Source organism: Orcinus orca, chromosome 2 (genome assembly GCF_937001465.1).
Source record: "Orcinus orca chromosome 2, mOrcOrc1.1, whole genome shotgun sequence".
Classification (NCBI taxonomy): Eukaryota; Metazoa; Chordata; class Mammalia; order Artiodactyla; family Delphinidae; genus Orcinus; species Orcinus orca.
The window spans coordinates 82805178-82826116 of NC_064560.1; the positions used below are offsets into that span (position 1 = coordinate 82805178).

At 44.8% G+C, this 20939-nt stretch overlaps 1 protein-coding gene across 1 annotated transcript in view; it reads right to left on the reverse strand.

Moving 5' to 3' along the window:
* Nucleotides 1–1992, reverse strand: part of ETFA (electron transfer flavoprotein subunit alpha) — an 85483-nt gene extending 83491 nt beyond the window's left edge. Inside the window, exon 1 of the mRNA XM_004276349.4 lies at nt 1830–1992. Within this exon, the coding sequence (XP_004276397.1) occupies nt 1830–1868 (39 nt within the window). The 5' untranslated portion in view covers nt 1869–1992. The remainder of the gene's footprint in view (nt 1–1829) is intronic.
* Nucleotides 1993–20939: the final 18947 nt, after the last annotated feature.

The following is a 20939-nucleotide window of genomic DNA, read 5'->3' on the forward strand; positions in this document are numbered from 1 at the left end:
CATTGTTAAACTTGCTGATTTTGCCAATTATACTGTGATAATGAAAGATGAACCTCCTTGTTCATAGAACATATACTGAATTATTTAGTATAGAGCATGTCTGCAACATACATATTATATCAGAAAAATAATATGTATATATGAGGAGAGAGAAGGCAAATGTGCCAAACTGTTAATAGCCGGTGAAACTCAGCAAAGGGTTTTGAGAATTCTTTGTACTATTCTTGCAACTTTTCTGTAAGCTTGAAATATCTAAATTTTTAAAGTTAAATATGTATGTGTATTTATGTATCCATTTTACAAGTGTTCCCGCTGTTTTCCTATACCCTTGAAATTCAAATCTCTCAAATGTTCTTAATGACTTTAGAGGAGCTACTCTAAGCATGACTTCAAACTCTGAAAATAAAGTCAAGGTCAAAGTCTTTGGCAAACCACAGCAAAGATTTGGAAATACTGCCTATGTATATTGGCAGTGTTTATAATGACTTAAGCTAGTCATTCCATTTTTTTCTGTTAGTGCTACAAAATAACTGAGTCCTAAATTCCCCCTCCACAACTATTTCACTTATGCCAGACTTCTAACCTGTCCACATAACTATCTTCCAATTACTGTATAGGTAAGAATCTGGCTCTGATACCTGGAACTTTCCCAAATCCATGACTTTAACTTGTTTATGTCTGAGTCATCTGAGGAAAATTTCTGGGGAAGACTGAACACTGACCTGAAGGATGTGGGTTTGAACTTTGAGCGTATGGGGGGGGGCAGGGTTGGGATTTTTTTTTTTAAGGGAACAAGAATACATAAGAAAAGGGCCTACAGATATCTAGAAATACTGCCAACTATGTTTCAGGGAGAAAATCCCAGCGGTGGGTATGAAAACATGCATGCACAAGAAAAACTGTAGAAAAAGTACAAAATGTCAGGAAAGTTTCTGACCCAAGTTTAGCAATCTTGTCACTTAACCATCAGAATATCTACAGAATCTACAATATAAATTGTTACTTGACTTGTAATTGGTCAATCTCCAAATACTACTGTCCCATAGCATTAGGAAAACACATATTTTCTATCAGTCTTTCTCACAATAGCAAAATGTGGTAAACTCATGATTTGTAACTAATGAAAGCATCAAAAACTTACCGCTACCAATATCGTTCCCTAGCTATTTAACCAGCAATCTGCTGGTTTAAAAGCAGGTCAGCTTGCAGTAAAAAGACGCCTGCCTTTCAAAATTGGCTACAGCTGTCAGCACAATCACCTAAACGCAGCACTGCCCCATTAGCCAGAGAGCAGAGCAGGTTTCCAAAACCACATTGCCCCTCGCTCGGCCCAGCACTTGACAGTGAGTGGATTCGAAGAGCCGCAATGCATCCAGGGAAAATGTTTAATTCTTCCAGAAACGTCACCTTCCAAGCTGAATTCAGGTTTTAAACTTTTTCCAAGAGGACATGCCGGCGGCGACATTTTCCTCCCTCGGGTAAAGATTCCCCGGGGACTCAGCTGCTCGCTCCCCGTCAAAGGTGGAGAAACCGGCGGCCTGTCAGTGCTGGAGGCTGGGAGAGGGGCTGGGAAGAAGACGGGGAAGAGGAGGGGCAGCGGGAGCGCAGGTTCAGTACTCTGACCTCTGACCTCGACCCCCACCTGGCGGCCCGAAAGGAGGCAAGGGCAGGCCCCAGAACTTTGAGCCCGAGCCCCAGGCCGGGCTGGGCCTGCCAGCGCGAGGGCCAGTCAGGTCCGGGGGTGGCGGTGACCTTCGCCCAGACCTTCACAGGGACAGCAGATCGAGGCTGGACCGTCACCGGGCTCGACCCTTCCCTCCCGGACTCACCGCCCGCCGGAACTGCCCAGGAGCCACCGCTCGGAACATGGTCACGGCACCCGTTCGCTTCACACTAGCCGTGAACGTACCCAACTGCACCGCCTCCGCGAGTTACCGTAACGCTCGCGAGACTCGGGAACGAGAGCAGACTCCCCGGCGAGGAGAGCAAGCCCGCGGTTTCTGCCTGCCCACTGGGCGGTCGCGCAGCCAATGGGGCCGGCGGAAAGTTAGGGGCTGGACTTGGGAGTGGGGCAAAGGTGAGGCTTTTAACTAGGAGACGTAGGGGGAAGCCAGGCTAAAGAAAGGCACGGGCAAAGCGGTCCAACTGCCGCTGACCGTAGCCCAGACTGTCTGCCAGCCCCAGTGTGCAACGCTTGTTAGACTGAACTTTCCCACTGAGCTGATGACGTCACTGTCCTGGCTTCCCAGACCTCTGGACGAAGTTCACCTCTCTCACTCTAATCATTCTTCTGCCTGTTCATTTGCTCACGGATATCAATGTTAACCCCTGCAATGTGCTAAATACATTTTCCAGGTCAGGGGAATATAATAAAAGTATGCATAAAATGTTGACCTCACCAAACTCTGGAGGAAACATACGAGTAAACCTATCATTACTATTATGGGAGGAGGGATTCCTGGAATTGGTGATATTTGAGCTGGGTTCTAGAAGGAGGAACCTCCGGAGCACAAACAGGGAAGGAACATGACAGGAAGGTCCAAGGACAAGGGGCAGGATGCTGTGTGCTGCCTGTAGAAGGAAGCAGATTGGGAAAGGTCTTGAATGGGGGAGTAACATGCGGCCCCACCCTAGCCCTCTTCTCTCCCCACTCTTCCTATCCCAGGACAGGCCCACCCACACCCTGCCTTCAGTGCTCTTGACTGCCAAATCTCTTCTGACCTTTGGATCAGCTTATCCACCTGCCTACTGGGCATCTCCTCAGGATGTTCCTCAACACCTCAGACCCCCATATCCACAACTGACTGGGCGTTCCCTTCCAGACTTTATTCTCCTCCTGTATGCCCTTTCACAGGGAATGCTTTCCACCTCCACCCAGCTGCTCAAGCCAAAAACCTGGGGGTCATACTTGACTTGTTTCTTCCTTTCTTCCCTATCCTATGAGTCACTAAATTCTAGCGATTCCACTCCCAGAACAGCTCCCAAATCCATCCAGGACTCTCTACCACGCTCTGTGTTTGCACTGCTGCAGTTGCTTCTTTACTCTTCTCCCAGTTTCCAGTCTTCAATCCATCTCCCACTGCAACCGAAGGGCTCTTTCAAAAGAGCAAACTGGTGATGTTACTCCCCTGTTGAATAATACACTTCAATGGCTGCCCATTGATTTTAGGATAAAATGCAAACCCCTTAACGTGATGTATAAGCCCTGTGTGAGCTGATCTCTTCCTTGCTCTTTTACCCCCTTTCCATCTCCCATGGCCATACAGAATTTCCTTCACATCCTCCAACGCCCTATTCCTTCTGCCTCCCCACTCTCTTCCCCCTTCCTCTCCCCTTTACTCCTTCAACTGTTTAATACTTATTCATTCTTGACATTTCAGCTTGGACTTTCCTCCCCCCAGTAACTCTGAATTAGACCTCTCTTCCACATGCCCCTATTTCTGCCTGTACTTCACCTGTATATAGCGGCAATTGCCACATTGGTTGTAATGGCCTGGTTACTTGTCTGTCTCACCCACCTGACTGTAAGACCCGTAAAGGCAGAGTCTATCCTACTTTTTTTATTAATGTGTCTTCACACCTTGCACAATGCCTGGCTCACAGGAGGCATTCAATCAGTGTTTGTTGGATGAATCCACAAATCAATGAGTGACTTGGCTAAAGAGTCTGGACTTTAAGCAGGGGAGTGATACACTCAGAAATTGTCTCACTTCCCAATTTTGTAACCATCTACCTTGTCGAGTCTACCAACAAATCCCACTGGCTCTACCTTCAAAAGATGTCCAGAATCCAACAACTTCCACCAACACGTCTTCATTCCTCCACCACTACCACCTCCCCTCAGGCCCTTATCATCTCTGCCCTGGATCATGGAAGGAACCTCCTGACTGGTCTTTCTGTTTATACCTGTGCCTCCTGAAGTCTCCTCTCCAAACAGCAGACTGATTGTGTGCTCTGCTCAAAGCCCTCTTCTGCCACTGCCCGCTCTGTCACTATGCCCCAACAGAACTAGCTGCTCCTTGTACACACCAAGCAGCTCCCATCTCTGGCCTTTGCACTCCCATTGTTCCCTCTGCCTGAAATGCTCTCCCCTGGGGACCCACGTGCCTCTTTTTCTCACTTCATTCAGGTCTCTGTTCAAAAGCCACATTTTCAGAAAGGTCGACCTTGGCCACCTTACGTAAAAGAGCCCCCCTCCTTCTGCACTCTCAGTCGGCTTCTTTGACTTTCCTTCTTGGCATTTATCACCAACTGACAGGATGCACGTTTCTATTCATTTGTGTTTCTTGCTAATCTCCCTGCATGGGAATGTAAATTCCCTGGAGCAAGAACTCTGAGCCAACAAACATTCGAAGGGCCCTGTGCTTGGCTTTTGCTCTTGCCTCTGTCTGGAATTCCCTTCCCCACTCAGCAGGCCTCTGTTCCACATTTAACACTCAGCTCACATGACATTTCTTCTGTGAGGCTTTCCCCGCCCCTCTAGGATGAACGAACCCTTTCCTCTTCTTCACTCTCCTGGTTCTGTGACCATAAATTGAGCATACGTTACATCCACTTAGAATATGTCTGCGCCAACGTGGTGGGCTGGGGCTCGGGACCCCCTCAGTGAGTCTGCATGTGGGAGGGGCCGTTTAGTATTCCGTATATCACTGCATTTGCCTCCCAACCCAGTTTCCCAGTTGGACTCATAGTCCTATGGAAGTGGAAAGAAGAGGGAAGGGTGCTTTAAGTAAAAACTGAAAGGGGTATTTTACTAAAAACGATGTAAAAAAAAGTGGTCCACAAAGCCACCTCCTCCCCTGCCTCCCCACCCATGACAAAGCAGAACACAAAAGAGGAGAGGAGCTTCCCCACCCCCTCCCCACCTCCATCTCCCACTGGGCAGCTTTGGCACCCCCCAGCCTCCGGTGAATCAGCAGCAGCTGTGCCCAGCAGAGGCGCGATGCCAACAGAGACAGGGTGGTTCCTGGCAGAGCCGAGACAGAGCCAAGGAAGAAGCAGAAAACTGCCCAGGTCTATGATAACTGACCAGACCTGCGCATGAGCACAGAGGGGACGCCCCTTGGGACTTCGCCGGGGAGTGGGGGGGAGTTCTATATTCACATGCAGGTCAACAACCACCGAAATGTGTGTACGAAAACGTCTAACTTAGAGGGATTTCCCTGTAGATACTTGGGTGTCTGTTTTTCCCCCTCAGTTATGAGCTGCTCTGATGGCAAGACCCCGTGATTTTTATTATCTGGTTCATGTTTAGTGAGTGTTTGTAGAAATGTTTGTCCAAAGAGAAAAGGGAGTAAGAGAGGGTGGGGAGAGGGAGGAAGGAGTTGCCACAGTCAAGCCCTGAAGACTTACTCCAGTCTCTTTGGAAAAACAGCTCACCTCACCTCTTTCCTCTTCACAGGCCAGTTTCAGGAGCAGTTTCTCCAGGATTCCTGGTGAAAACTTAAAAGAGGAGAGTTAGTGGGATGAACTACAGCCCCAGCTGCTGCAACTCTCTTAGGGGCGGCACACTCCTTCCTCGTCAGCCATGCTAGGCTCCCCTTACCGTCAGCTGGCACCTCCTCTGGGCTCAGTGGTTTATCTGCTGATCTGAGCCCTTGACCACCAGGCCCTTCTTAGGCCAGAGTTGTTGTACTTGTCCATTTATCATCACAAGTGGGCAAGAGAGTACTGAGAAGCACCCAAGTGGATCACTCTTGGCCAAGATGATGTCTCCTCTTCGTCCCTGCATACAAGGTGCCCAAAATGCCCAGGTGGCATCTGTAGCTAAATACTTCAGTGGGACTCTTACCGTGTCCTTTGGTGGAAGAGTCCCAGTTTGGAGTCAAAGACCTCTAACCCTGCAGAGCCCAGAGCTGTGAGTTCTGGAAGCCCAATCACCTCAAGTGCTCACTGAGAGTGATGGTAAAGTAGGCCCCTCCTGCTTCCACCCTTTGGTTCCTGGATCCATGTATTCTTCCTGCTGGGGACACAGCACCATATAAAGGTCTTTGATTCAAGATGCACATGGCATCCTGGAGGATGAACCCCATCCTCATAAAGTATTGCCTCCAAGCTGGTGCTTCAAGTGGGCCTTCAGGAGGTCATTCTGATGCCCTATCAGGCCAGCAGCTTTGGGGTGGTAGAGTGTGTGACTGGATCAGTGACTCCTGTGATCACAGACTCATTCCTGCACCTCCACTGCAATAAATTAGGTCCCGGGTTTGACATGATGTTACGTAGGATCCCATGCTGGTGAATCAAATACTCGATAAGCCCTCAGATAGTGGTGCTGGCTAAGGTCTTGGGGGCAGGAAAGGTAAACAGTACCCTGAATATGTGTTAATTCCTATCTGGATGAATCATGGTTCTTCCAGGGTGGAAGGGGTTCAATGTAGTCAACATGTCACCACATGGCCAGTTGGTGTCCTGGAGGAATGGTACCATATTGCTGGCTCATTCAGCAGCAGCAGTAGCTAGAACAGCCTTCTTAAGTGGGAGCCCATGCTACTAGGTTCACACTAGCCTCTCTTGCTGTCACTGTGGCCACTTCATTCATGTACCCTTAGTGCCAGCACTGGGTGGCTGACGGCAGAGGCTGGCTGAGGTCATCTGGCCAAGTGATTTTTTGTCTTCTTGGTTATTTAGTGCCTCTTTCATGGTGAATGCTTCCTGGTGGGTGTTAACATGTGATACAAATACTTTCATACTTGGTGCCAACGTCCACACACCCATCCATCCTTGTGTCTCTATCCCAGACCTCTTTGAGCCTAATCTTCCAATCTTTCTTCTTCCAGGCCCCTACTAAGCCATGTAGGCCATTCATCACCGCCCCTGAACTCCTATATATTCTAACCTTGGGGCACCTCTCTGTCCACACAATGTGGATGACCAGGTGCACCTCCTGAAGCTCAGCCCACTAAGAAGAGTTTCCTTCACCACTATTTTCAAGGTCACCCCAGAGTGGGGCTACAATGCAACTGACATCCATTTTCAGTTTGAACTCACATACTGAGCCAACTCTCCATAAACCATATACAGGATTTTCTTCCTCTTGTCTGCTGGTTGTGAGGGATCCTACACAGAGCCGTAAGTGTGAACTGAGGATGGGTGCTGGTATAACATGGGGTCTGGGCTGCCTGCTCAGGCAACTTGGTCATGCTCTCTGGTCCTACTTGTGCTCAATTCCAGATGTACCGCTTCCATCCTAGGACAGACTGTTGCTGCCTACCTGATATTATGACTTGGTGGGTTTGATAGAACCCAGCTTATGATGGGTGGTTTCTGACATATGGTTACTTGGTGTGGTTACACCAGCTTCCTTTTTGCAAAAGGCACATAAATCTCTGCTGTAGGTGGCATGGCCTTGCTCCAGGGGCAAGGGCCTATTTTGTGATTCCCAGTGGAGGTTGCCATAAACTTCACACAGCATCTCTTCTACAACTGATAGCACTAATACCAGCTATGGAAACATAAATGGCCTAATAGCAGGACTGCTGGGACTACAGCCTGGACCTGCTGTATAACCTTTTTCTGCCCTGAGCTGCATTAAAGCTGGCAGCCTTTTGTGTCACCTGGTTTATGGGCCAGAGCAATATGTCCAGGTGTGAAATATACCATGCCAAGAACCCAAAGCGGACTACCAGGCGTTATGCTCCCTTATTCATGGTAGGAGGTACAATAATTTATCTCTTTCTTTGGATGGGTTATGTGACATTCCCCTGACTCTGGACCCCTAAACATCTTACTGATGCTATCGGCCCCTGCGCCCTTATAGAATTTATCTCCCACCCTCTGGAGTACATGTGTCAGACCAAGGCCTCTAATGTGCTAGCCACCTTTTTGTCCATCTGACTGAGTTAATATGATGTCTTTGTTGTAACAGATCAGGATGTGATGTTTTGCAGGATGTCTAAATGGTCTTGATCTCTTCAGCCTGTCTTACTACAGAAGTTGAAAGTTAACATAGCTCTGGAGCAAAACTATAAATGTACTATGGATGTATAATGTTGATGTTCCATATGAATGCATACTGTGTCTGATCCACTTTCCTCATAGGGATAGGAAAGGACTTATTCACCAAATCAATATCCACATAAAATGTACCTGAGGCTGTGTTCATTTGCTCTAGCCAAGATACCCAAACTGGTGTGGTGGCTGCAATAGGGCTCCTACTTGGGTGAGTCTGGGCTAGTCCACTGTCATCCTCTAGGTTTAGTCTGGTTTCTGCAGGGACAATACTGATGAACTGAATGGAAAAATGACGGGATTCCTTTAGACCCGTAAATGTTGCTTCATTGTATGCTGCCAAGGAGGCCCTCTGGCTTGTACACATGGTTTTCAATTGCCTGTTAATCACTCCTAGTCTTTTATATTTTTCTCTAGGGCATCAGTGGAGCTTAGCAATTGTCACCCAATGCCATTGTCTTGTAGTTACTATTTCCCTGTATCTCTCAAATGCCTAGCATATTCCCTTCCACAGGCAAAGCATCCCAATTCACCACCAGTGAAAGCTGTAACAATTGAACCACCACTTTATGTGAAGGGCTATCTGTACTCCAGCTACTGGCAGTGAGGGGGTCCTCAGTGCTGGTCTAGCAAAGAGTAATATAGCTCCAAATCCCTATCTCATCACCTGCTTTCTCAGACCGCTCCCATACTCCTGTTTCTATTGGAAGCAGGCTCTGAGACAAGTTTAAAGTACCTGATGACTACTGGGGGGATGCCCTTAAGATTCACACCTCTGTAAAGGATGAGAGAAGCAGAATGGGGCAGAAGGAGAAGCTGGGAAGATATGTAGGCCTGAACAACAATGCAATGGAATGTGAATTATTCTGTTATTGAGTAAGTGGAAAAGCACTGTGTTTATTATGCAATAACACTATTGCCATGCTAAAAGAATACAGTATATGTCAACATTCACAGACTAAACGCTGACCATTACTGTCAACCCGTAGGAGAACAACCATCAGAAAACTTAGAAAATTAAAACTGGAATGTATCATCTGTGATATTTGAAACTGAATAGCTCATTACATCAGAATTTCTTCACAAATGGAAAGACTGAAAACAAAGCTGCAACCAAAGTAAATTTCTGATTGGCTCATTTGTTAACCAAACAAGGAAAGCCTTTTTACTGATGGTGATTTAATTAAATTGGGCTTCATCGCAGCAGCTGACAAAATGTGTCCAGAGAAAATTAACTTGTTTACTATGATTAGATTTGGGCGGGGGGGGGGGGGGGGTAGAAGAAATGAGGACGTGAAAAGCAACATCAATAATCAATTAAAAATCAAGGTAAATTATTTCAAGTAGTTTTCTGTGGCTTTTGATGAGTTAACATGTTACCGATAATGCCCGGTTAGTCTTGTTTATTCAAGGAGTCAATGCTAAGTTTGAAGTTACTGTCGAATTGCCCTCTGTGAATAGTCTGAATGAACAAACTATTCCCTAAGAAGGTGAGAAAACACAAATCAGTACAACCTGAAGTGGAATCTGCTAAGATGTATTACACAGCCAATGGTGGCAAAACTATGTGTGAAGCAGAAAAAGGCTTAGACAAATTTAAAAACTTGTGAAAATGTAAGGTGTGTAAAGCCTGTAGTTATTCATTGTATTATTTGTCAGCAGCTATTCCTTGAAAATATTTTGAATCTATCATTTTTCATTGTCGCAGTGTCAGCAGTGAAATTCATTCACTCTCATGGACTCTTAGCAGTTCTGTGATTTTTTTGCTCAGCAATAGAAGCTGAACTTGTGCTACTACATAGCAGTTTGACGGTTTAGCAGTGATAAGGTTTTATTGTGATTTTTAGCTCAGGGCCTAGATTGAAATTGTACTCGAATGTTTACAACAGCTTATTATCATAGCCCCAAACTGTAAATGACCCAAATGCCTATTAACTGGTGAATGAATTAACATATCGTGGTCTATTGTATTCCACTGTGCTATGGATTGAATTGTATTCCCTCCAAATTTATGTATTGAAGCCTTAACCCCCAATTTGGTAGTATTTGAGGATGGGGACTTTGGGAGATAATAAGGTTCAGAGGAGGTCATGAGGGTGGGGACCCGGTGATGGGATTACTGCACCCTTCCTCTCTCCCACATTAGAGGACAGAGAGAGAAGGCAGTGTCTGCAAGCTGGGATTGCCAGAACCCTACAATGCTGGCACCCTGATCTTGGACTTCCAGAACTGTGAGAAAATATATTTCTGTTGTTTGAGCCCCTCATCTGTGGCATTTTGTTATGGCAGCCCAAGCTAAGCATGATCCATTGTATTCCATTGTAAAACAATAAAAAGGGTACATACTACTGATACACACAACATGAATGAATATCAACAGCATGCTAAGTGACAGAAGCCAAACACAAAAGACATACGATTCCATTTATATGACAGTCTGTAAAAGGCAAAACTAAAGGGACAAAAAGCTGATCAGTGGTTTCCAGGAGTTGGAATGGAGGGTGGAGATTGACGGCAAATGCACATGAGGAAACTTTCTATGGAGATGAAAGTGTTCTGTATCATGATTGTGGTATATATATCAATGATTATGTACATTTATTAAAACTCAACAAACTATATTTAAAATTGGTGAATTTCATTATATGTGAATTTCACCTCAGTAAATTTGATTAAAACACATCCACACACACATACAGCAGGTCACCAGACTGAACCCTCTGCTGATACAATTTACAATCAGGATATTGATGCAAACATAAACTGAAACATTTTATTTTGTAATCTGACCCACATCCTACATTCAATCCACCAGCAAATCCTGTTGGCTCTAGCCTTCTGCTCCCACTCTAGTCTAGCCACTGTCATCTCTCCCTGGGGTTATTGAAGCAGCCTCCTAACTAGTCTCTGAGTCTCTGCTCTTGCCTTCACAGACTATACTCAGAACAATTAGTGATCCTCTTAAAACGTAAATCACATTACATCACCCCGTTCAAACCCTTCCATCCTGCTGGGGAGAAACTCCAAAGCTCTTGCCATGGTTGCAAATCCCTCCCTGATCTGGCCCCTGCTTGGTTCTCCTATTTATTTCCTCTCTCTCCTTCCATTTCAGGTACTCTGTCTCTCTACTCTTCCTCAAACACATGAGCATACTCCTGCCTTGAGGACTTTGCACTTGCTGTTCCCTCTGTTTGGAATGCCTTTCCTCTAGACCTTCTGCTCAGTTTGCTCCCACTTCTCATTCAGGTCTCAGCTTAAGTACTGCCTCCTGGGAGAGACTTTTTCTGACCACCACCAGGTAGTTCTTTCTCCATTTTCTCCATTTTCTAATTATGTTTTATTTTTCAGAGCAAGGACTTTGTTCTATTCCCTGTTGTATCCCTTGCCCCTAGAACAATATCTGGTGCGTGTCAGGACTCAGTACATACTTTGTGAATGAACAAATGAATGAACAAATGAGCTTACTTGCTATGAAGCCTTCTCAGACCGCCTGGCCTGCCTCTCCAGGCCATCTCTCCCTCTTCCTCATCTTTCTGGCATTTGCTCCTTTTGTTTAATTTTAACAATAACTTTATTGAGATATAATTATGTGCCATACAATTCACCCATTTCATGTATATAAATAAATAATTTTTAGCATACAAGCCACAGTCAATTTTAGAATATTTTCATCACTTCCAAAAGAAACTTCAGGACTTCCCTAGTGGCGTAGTGGTTAAGAATCTGCCTGCATGCAGGGGACACGGGTTCGAGCCCTGGTCCGGGAAGATCCCACATGTCGCAGAGCAACTAAGCCTCTGCGCCACAACTATTGAGCCTGTGATTTAAAGCCCGCAAGCCACAACTACTAATCCCACGTGCCACAACTACTGAAGCCTGCGCGCCTAGAGCCCGTGCTCCGCAGCAAGAGAAGCCACCGTATTGAGAAGCCCACGCACCACAAGGAAGAGTAGCCCCCGCTTGCTGCAGCTAGAGAAAGCCTGCACGCAGCAATGAAGACCCAACGCAGCCAAAAATAAATACATTTAGATTTAAAAAAAAAAACAAACTTCATATTCTTTTTTTTTTTTTTTTTAGCTGTACGCGGGCCTCTCACTGTTGTGGCCTCTCCCGTTGTGAAGCACAGGTTCCCGACGCGCAGGCTCAGCGGCCATGACTCAGGGGCCCAGCCGCTCCGCGGCATGTGAGATTTTTCCGGACCGAGGCACGAACCCGTATCTCCTGCATCGGCAGGCAGACTCTCAACCACTGCGCCACCAGGGAAGCCCAGGTCTATGCTCTTAAAACCTGCTTCACAGTTTCAAGGCTCACCCGTGTTCCCAACAAACAATTATTCTGCAATGACATACTGCCTTTCTAAATACAGCACATGGAAATGGACCGCCCTTTTTAGCAGTGTCTGGCAACAGGACTTCTTTCTTGGTGCTAAAATTACCTGCAAATTATTTTAACTGTGCCACTTTCAGATTCTCCTTTCAACGTATCTGTTCCTTCCCATGTGTTGTCATTTCTCTATTTGAAAGTCATGACCGTGAAACCTCGAACATTTATGGGTTATGCAAACTGCTTCTTTTGGTATATTTTTAATAATCACTGCTCTTATTATTACCAGATGTTGAAATCGCAAATGATAACAAAGTGACAGACTTTAAGGGTAAGATTATTTGGGCAAGAGAAATGTGACTTTTTGTTCTCTGAGAGATAGCGGGTGTCTCGCCTGGATTTGTATCCATTTTTTCCCACTTTTAGCTGAGATGTCTTGGACAAATTCTTTAATTTCACGGATCCTTTGTGTCTTCATTGGTAAAGAGTGCTGTTAATGCCTCTTTCATAGAGTTTTGTTGAGAAATGTGTGGGATTTTTTGTTATTTATTATTATCAATTAGTTATTAGTTATCTATTGCTGTGTAACAAATTACCTCCCAAATTTAGCAGCTTGAAACAATGTTTTTTATCTCACAGAGTTTCAGAGTACTAGAAATTGAGTGCTTTAGCCGGGCGGTTCTAGCTTAGAATCTCTCACAAGATTGCATTCAAACTATTGGCCAGGGATGCAGTCTCAGTAGACTTAAATGGGATCAGAGGACTTGCCTCTAAGCTCACTCATGTGGCTGTTGGCAGGAGGCTTCAGTTCCTTACCACGGGGACCTATCCATATGGCTTCTCCCAAAGGCAGTGATCAGAGATTAAGATGGAGACAGAGATACCAAAACATAAGCTGCAGTCTTTTATAACCTAAACTCAATGGTGACATACCATCATGACTGCCATATTCTACTGGTCACACTAACCAACCCTGTTATACTGTGGCAGAGGACTGTGCCAGGGTGACTAGAACAGGAGGCAGGGATCACTGGAGGCCATGGTGGAGGCTGGGTACCACCTATAGATAGAGTACCCAGAAGGCATCCCTGAACACCACGAATTCAACAGCCCTTCTAGGCTCCGGAGATATAAAATAGACATTGTCCTTGCCCGCCACGACTCTCATTCTAGAGGCCCATAGTAAGTGCTCAAGAAATGTGTTTTTCCTTCAAGAAAAAGAAAGAGACAAAAACTTCACAAAAGGAGATCTTGCTAATCAGAGGTATAGCCATGATCAAGGTAATTCCCGCTAGGGAAACTCTCCCTAAGGGTGACTATTACAAGTTGGATGACTCTGCAATTTTCAGTTTAGAGCCTGAGAATTTCTGTTAAGGATCCTAGCAGAAGTAAAGACAGCCATTATAATTGTCTGTGAGAAAAAGGTGTACTAGGCAAATTGATGGTATCCACAGCCCAGCAAACAAGGTTATTTTCCAAAACTATCTTTTCAGACATTGGCTGCATCTATAGGCACACTAATAAGGTTCTAAAGTCCTGGGCTCTTTATCTCTATGTAAAAGCAACTAAGGTGGGACCTCTATTTGGCAATGACTGTCAATTTTGTTGATGTTTAACATAACGTGTATATATAGATAATGTATGTACTATATAATAAGGTGACCTTAACATCCTCTAGAAGGCACTCTGACCTCCCAGTTTACCCTAATTAGTGAGGTTTTACTCCCTCGATATTTTACCTGTGCTAAAATATTCATATCTCAGGTTCTTAGAGGAGGCACGTATGACTCACGGGATTAATGGCAAAGGAATTTGCCTCCATTATCAGATTAGCCTTGCATCTCACCAGCCTTCATAATACTGAAGTGAAGCTTGAGATTTATACATAAATATTGAAGTCTTATTCCAAGTTTAATAAAACATGCATATCTTTCTAATATACCCATAGACAGAAACGGACACTGGAACTTTTGCTGATGCAGAAGAGCCCCCAGGTGTCTGAGAGATACCAATTCAAGTCCCACTGGATGGCTGTCATTCCCTCTAATGCCCTTGACCGGCCATTTCAGGCCACTGAAAACTTTGTGGTTCAGTAGCTCTTTGCGGAGCCTGCCATCCTCTGCCAGGACCATGGAGGATGCCGGAGAAGAGACTGATACCATCTCTGAGCTCATAGATTTAATGAAAAACACTCGTCCTAGAGTCCCTGCCTCCACGAGAAAGAGCAAGGATTATATCTGTCTTATTCACAGCTGTGTCTGCAGTGTTTAAAAAAGGGATTTCAGGCAAACTCCGTTAGGGAGTCCCTAAGAACTAAATCATCACGTGGTCCCCGGGTGTCTCCACACTGAAGCATACACACCATGAAACTATAATGAGAGCACTGGGGCCAAGCAGGGGGCCATACCTTTCACAGTCCCCGTATTTCGGGTTCATTCCTGCCTCCCGGCTTTGCTGCCAGGTGCCTGCTGCCTTGGTGCACCCTCCTCGTTGCCAAGACTCTACCCCAGTGGTTCCTAATCTTCAACCCAAGAAGAAGTTTTTGGCATTTTGCAGCCAAATGAGAAAAACCAGAATAATATAATGAGTTTTTCACAAAGCTCGATGGGAAGGACCATTGATTCTGAGACTAGGCTTTCTTTTTTGGTGTTACTATGTTACCTCTTACATGAAATTATGGTAGGAGATAGTGGGTTTTTTTTTTAAGTGCCTCACTTGGCATCATGGAATTGGCAGTCCTGTGTGATGTCCCCATTGTTTTTTCCTTGGTTCCTGAATTCCAGAAGTCTGAGAACCACCATCATACAAGAACAGTTCAATCCCCACCTCACTCTTGGAGTCTTCCGTGATCCTTCGGGGCTCACTTTCCCTTTCTTTAGAAACAATATCAGGGCTTCCCTGGTGGCGCAGTGGTTGAGAGTCCGCCTGCCGATGCAGGGGACACGGGTTCGTGCCCCGGTCCGGGAAGATCCCACATGCCGCGGAGCAGCTGGCCCCGTGAGCCATGGCTGCTGGGCCTGCGTGTCCGGACCCTGTGCTCCATGGCAGGAGAGGCCACAACAGTGAGAGGCCCGCGTACCAAAAAAAAACAAAAACAAAAACACAATATCAATTAGGATATTTTTCTAAAGTCATAAGTATATAGTGCAGGACAATTGGTAAATGTAAAAACTCACAAAGAAGAAAACAGAAATCCTTTATAGCCCCACTTCTCAAGAGAAAATAAACAGTCTGAGAGATGCCCTTCTATTCCATTTTCTGAGTTTTTCACTTAGCTTTTTAACAAAAATGAAGTTATTTTGTATAAACTGTTTGGTAATTTCATAATATTCCATCCTCCTCCTCCTCCACAATTTTTAAAAAAATAAATTTATTTATATTATTTATTTTTGGCTGCGTTGGGTCTTTGTTGCCATGTGCGGGCTTTCTCTAGTTGTGGCGAGCGGGGGCTACTCTTCGTTGCGGTGCACAGGCTTCTCACTGCAGTGGCTTCTCTTGTTGAGGAGCACGGGCTCGAGGCGTGCGGGCCTCAGTAGCTGTGGCACACGGGCTTAGTTGCTCCGCAGCATGTGGGATCTTCCCGGACCTAGGGCTCAAACCCGTGTCCCCTGCATTGGCAGGCGGTTTCTTAACCATTGCGCCACCGGGGAAGCCCCCTCCACAATTATGAAGTGCTGACTTGGTCTAGCTGCTGTGGTAAGCATTTACACGTATGAGCCACTTAATCCTCACAACAACCCCATAAAGTGGATACTATTATTATTCCCTCTTTGTAACTGAGGCTCAGAGAGGATAAGATACACCCCCATTTCATAGAGCTGCTAAGTAGTAAAGGCCTTCTGACCAGGGGTGCCTGGCTCTGGAGCCCAAACTCCAAAACAGTATGATTTAGTGCACTTCCATTATATGGATTTATCACAATTTATTTAACCAGTCTTTTACTTTTGTTCATTTTCCTTTTTTTCCCCCAAGTTTCTGGTATTATAAATAAAGCTGCCCTGTACAACCTCATGAGTAAATCTTTATGTACATTATCCGTAAGTACTTCCATAGAATAATTTCTAGCAGAGGATTTGCTGGGTCAAAGTGATGACAGCATTTTAAGGCTTTGTCAAAATTTGCCAAACTGCATCTCAGATTGTTGTGCCTTTTCAGAATGTTGTACCCTGGACACTCCCTCCAACAGGCTATGAGAAGGCCAGTTTTCCCACACTTTGCCACCATTGGGAATTATCGGGGTTTTGTTTTTTTAAATCTTTGCCAATGTGAGAGACCCAAAACAATTTCTGATGCTTTAGTTACTAATGTGGTGGTAACTCCCAGAGACTCTGGCAAAAGTGAAGGATTTTGTAGATGTAATTAAAATCCCTAATCACTTGATTTTCAGTTAATCAAAAGGGAGATTATCCTAGGTGGGCCCTACCTAATTGGGCGAGCCCTTTAAAGGGATCATTGAAGTTAGAGAGATACTCAAAGCAGCAGAAACTCTCTCTGTGGCTGGCTTTGAAGAAGCAAACTGTCATGAAATGAAGCTGAAAGTAAGTGAATTTCATCACCAATCTGGGAGCTCGAAAGTTTGTCCTTCCCTAGTCAAACCTCCATATGAGAATGTAGCCTGGCCATCACCTTGATTTCAGCCCTGTAAGGCCCTCCCAGAGCAGAGAACCCAGATAAGCCATGCCCAGACTTCTGAGTTACAGAAACCCTGAAATAATAGACGGGTGTTGTCTTACGCCACTGAGTTGTGTGCTAATATAACTAACAAGACTACAATTTCTCCACGTGTTTTTAATCACGTTTTTTTCTTCTTTCTAGCTCATTTTTCTGTTAGCATTCATCATTTTCTTATTTGAGTTCTTAATATATTTGTTTTAAAGGTATCAACCCCTTTGTCTGTCATAAATAATAGTCAGCCATTGCATTTTTATGTGGTCAAATCCATTGGTCTTTCCCATCTGGAATCTATCTTTGTTGTGCACTTGGAAAGCCCACCCTCGTCCCAAGGTTATAGGAAGAGTCACATACATTTTTGTCTAGTACTTTTGTGTTTTTTTCATTACATTTAAATCTTTAATCCATCCAAAGAGGGTTTTAATAAACGGTGGTGCAGAAAAGTCCAACTTTAATTACTTTCAAATGTACCAATAAGACCTACTGAATAATCATTTGCTTTCCAATTGAATTCATATAAAATCAAAAGTCTAATTTTGGCCTTTTCAGTCTGTTACATTAGGTCCATCATGTTCTGCTTTAGTATCAAACTGTTTTCATTATTAGAACTTTATAATGCATTTGAGTATCCAGGGGGAAAAATCACCCTTCATTTCACTTCTTTTATAAATTTTCCTCACTATTCTCACACATTTCTTCTTTCATTTTATCTTTCGAATTATTTTGTCAAATTCCATTGGCAATTTAATGGTATCTGTAGCATACCAAAATACATTTATAGATTTATACACATATAGATTATTTGGGGGAGAAATGACACCCCATAATTCCATACCAGAACATGTTTGGCATTCTGTGCATTCTTCATGGCCCTCATCAAGATAGGTTTATTCATGTACACTTGACATATTTCTTGTCGAATTAATGACAGGGTTTTAAATATTTTCATTTAAAATATACTAACTCTAGTATATTTTAATAACTGTTTATTGCTAGATTATAGGAAAAATATATTTTTTTACTTACTTATGCAACCATAAATTAGTAAGAGTTTGGCAAAAATCAGTGAAAGAATTCTGTGAGAATCAGTTGGCTATGTGGAATTTACAGGTCAGAGTATTGAGTATTTTATAATTTATTTGTAAATTATTTGCTATGGTTCCTTTATATCAGTAAAATTTATTATGAACATATATATGCTTTATGTGTATGTATATGTGTGTATATATATATAAGTGTGTATATATGTATAAAATTTCTTCCCTAGAGACTCAGTTCTTAAACGTTTATCAATACCCCACTCGTGGGATGTATGTGCCTATGATGATTTGTCTAAGCCGTAAGGGAATCCCAAATTCCTTGCCAGTAATTGGTTCAGGAATGGACAAATCTAAGCCAAGTTGGGCCAGTGAAACAGGAAACAGGCTTCCCAGGGGATTCTGAAAAGAAGCTCTCTTGCTCTTTGGTGAGAGCCCCAGGAAGCCAGCTTCTCCAATTGGTCACAGACAAGGAGGCATGTGTATATTTTGGCAGCCGTGTGTGACCATAAGAACCACTCTCAGAATGAAGCTGAGTCTGTGGACAGTAGAGCAGAGAAACAGAAAGGCACTGCTGATGACATCTTTGAGCCCCTGGGTCGTGTAACTCTGGGGCCTACCCTGCCTCTGTGCTTGTTCTTTGAGCCAGCTCATTTTCTGTTTATGTCCCTTTCACCTGGGCCTTCTTTAGCCCAGAGCACCCTGCCGATACATGAAGACTGAGTGAGGTATGGAGAGTATCCACCAGTCCCCAGCACACAGTGGCTGCTCAGTAAATGACAGCACCTCACCCCACCCCACCGCCTCCCACCCCCAGCCCCACCAGGCCTTGCTTCCCCATCCAGTGCAGGCCTGCCTCCAGCTTTTGCTCCTGCAACCTCCCTCCTCACCCACAGGCCACACTTGAAGCTTTCTCACCCTTCAAGACCCTGCTCAAATCCCACCTCCTTCACAAACGCTGTCCAGCTCATGGGGAATTCTTCATGCTCAGCTTGTGTGAGCCTCATCACATACTGTCTCCTGTGGTTGCCTGTGCCCTCCTGAATCTGGGTCCATCTTCCCTAGAGCGGCTCCCTTTAGGGCCTGGACCATTCAGTGTGCATCAGAGTCTGCCTCCTACACTGGCCTGGCTCAACCTCTTGCCCCCTGTAACGTTTAGTGAGTACTTGGTGCTGAACTTACCAGACTTTAATCTCTTCTCTTCCTTGCTTTTTGTAAACTGTGGGCACCAGGATTCAGCTGAATGAGATTCCTACAACAGCAAGAGGAGTGTTATTATTTTGTTCTGAAGGTCTTTACAAGCACAAGGCATGTCTAAAGTGGCTATAAATAATTTATATTGTCCATAACTCAAGCTGATCAAAATAGACCTCATCACAGTGATGCGGCAAAATCTGGTACAAGCTGCTTTTCTGCTGCCTCCAAACCAATTACACATTCGGCGCAGATGAAAATCTGCCTGGATTCCCTCCCGAATCGGATTAATGCCCCATCTGCAATCACATTCATCACAATCTGTCCATGCTTAGACATTGGATAATCCCATTGGACAAGAGGTGACAACCCAGTTTCTATTATCTCATTTATTACCTATTTTTGGAATTTGCTGGTAACTCTAGCCTCCAGAAGATGTTTTCCAGTGAAAGAGGCTCCTCTGTAGATTCTTTTGAAAAACTGTCACTTCATAGGCTTCAAATAGAGCCAAGCACTTGGGGTTATTTATGATTCCTATTTTGTTTCCAGGTGATGAATACACAAATAGGACACAAGTCTGTGGTCTTTGTTACGAGAAACACACACACACATTTAGCTTCTTACAAATGTGTGTTGGAAAGAATAAAAGACATCCTTCAGAACCTTTAAAAGATCTGGACAACAACTTTCTGAAGAGGCATCCTCACGTTTGAGATATATGATACTTCCTTTTCTGTTTCTTTTAGTATCGTAAAAGCAAGCATCTATGATTGGTAAAGGAGCCGTAACTGGCCCCAAAAGTCTGAAAACCTAAACCCACACACATGCACACATTTGTGCAGGATGGAGGACCTTTTACAATATTCCATTTTCCTGCTGGAAGGTCAAACTGAACTCCGATAGCTGATTGTTCCTCTCATTTGCATCTAGAAATACCACTCAAGGGACTTCCCTGGTGGCGCAGTGGTTAAGAATCCACCTGCCAACGCAGGGGACATGGGTTCGAGCCCTGGTCCAGGAAGATCCCACATGCCGCGGAGCAACTAAGCCCGCGTGCCACAACTACTGAGCCTGTGCTCTAGAGCCCACGAGCCACAACTATTGAGCCCAAGCACCACAACTACTGAAGCCCACACGCCTAGAGCCCATGCTCTGCAACAAGAGAAGCCACCACAATGAGAAGCCCGTGCACCACAACGAAGAGCAGCCCCTGCTCGGCACAACTAGAGAAAGCCCGCGCGCAGCAACGAAAACCCAACACAGCCAAAAATAAAATAAATAAATAACTACATTTATTAAAAAGAAATACCGCTCAAGGGAAATGCTAGGACCACATGAGTTCCGGCAATTCTAACATCGCGCCCACGTTCTCAGACCCGCGGGTGCTGGAGCACAGCAGAGAAAGCCCGAAGTCACTCCCACCCCAGAAGGATACAACTCACAAAGCAGGATTGTTCCCCACAATGTTGGTGTCTGTATCTCAAACCAGATGTATTTTTCAATATCTTCAACAAGTAAGTTACAAGTGAGTGGTATTCTTTTCCTCCTTCTTCCCTTCACCCCATGGAAATGGTTGCGAGCAACTGATTACCAGCCACCCCTCCCTCAAACCAGCCTCCCTCCTGCCGTTTCTAGGTTTCTAGGTGGAGAGAGGAGCCTGCCAGAGGGTTTCTCCCTTCGTCCCCTGCCCCCGCTCCTGACTCACGATCTTGTTACCTCTTGCCTCGCTTGACTTACCCACGTGTTAATTTTCCCACAGCACAGCTA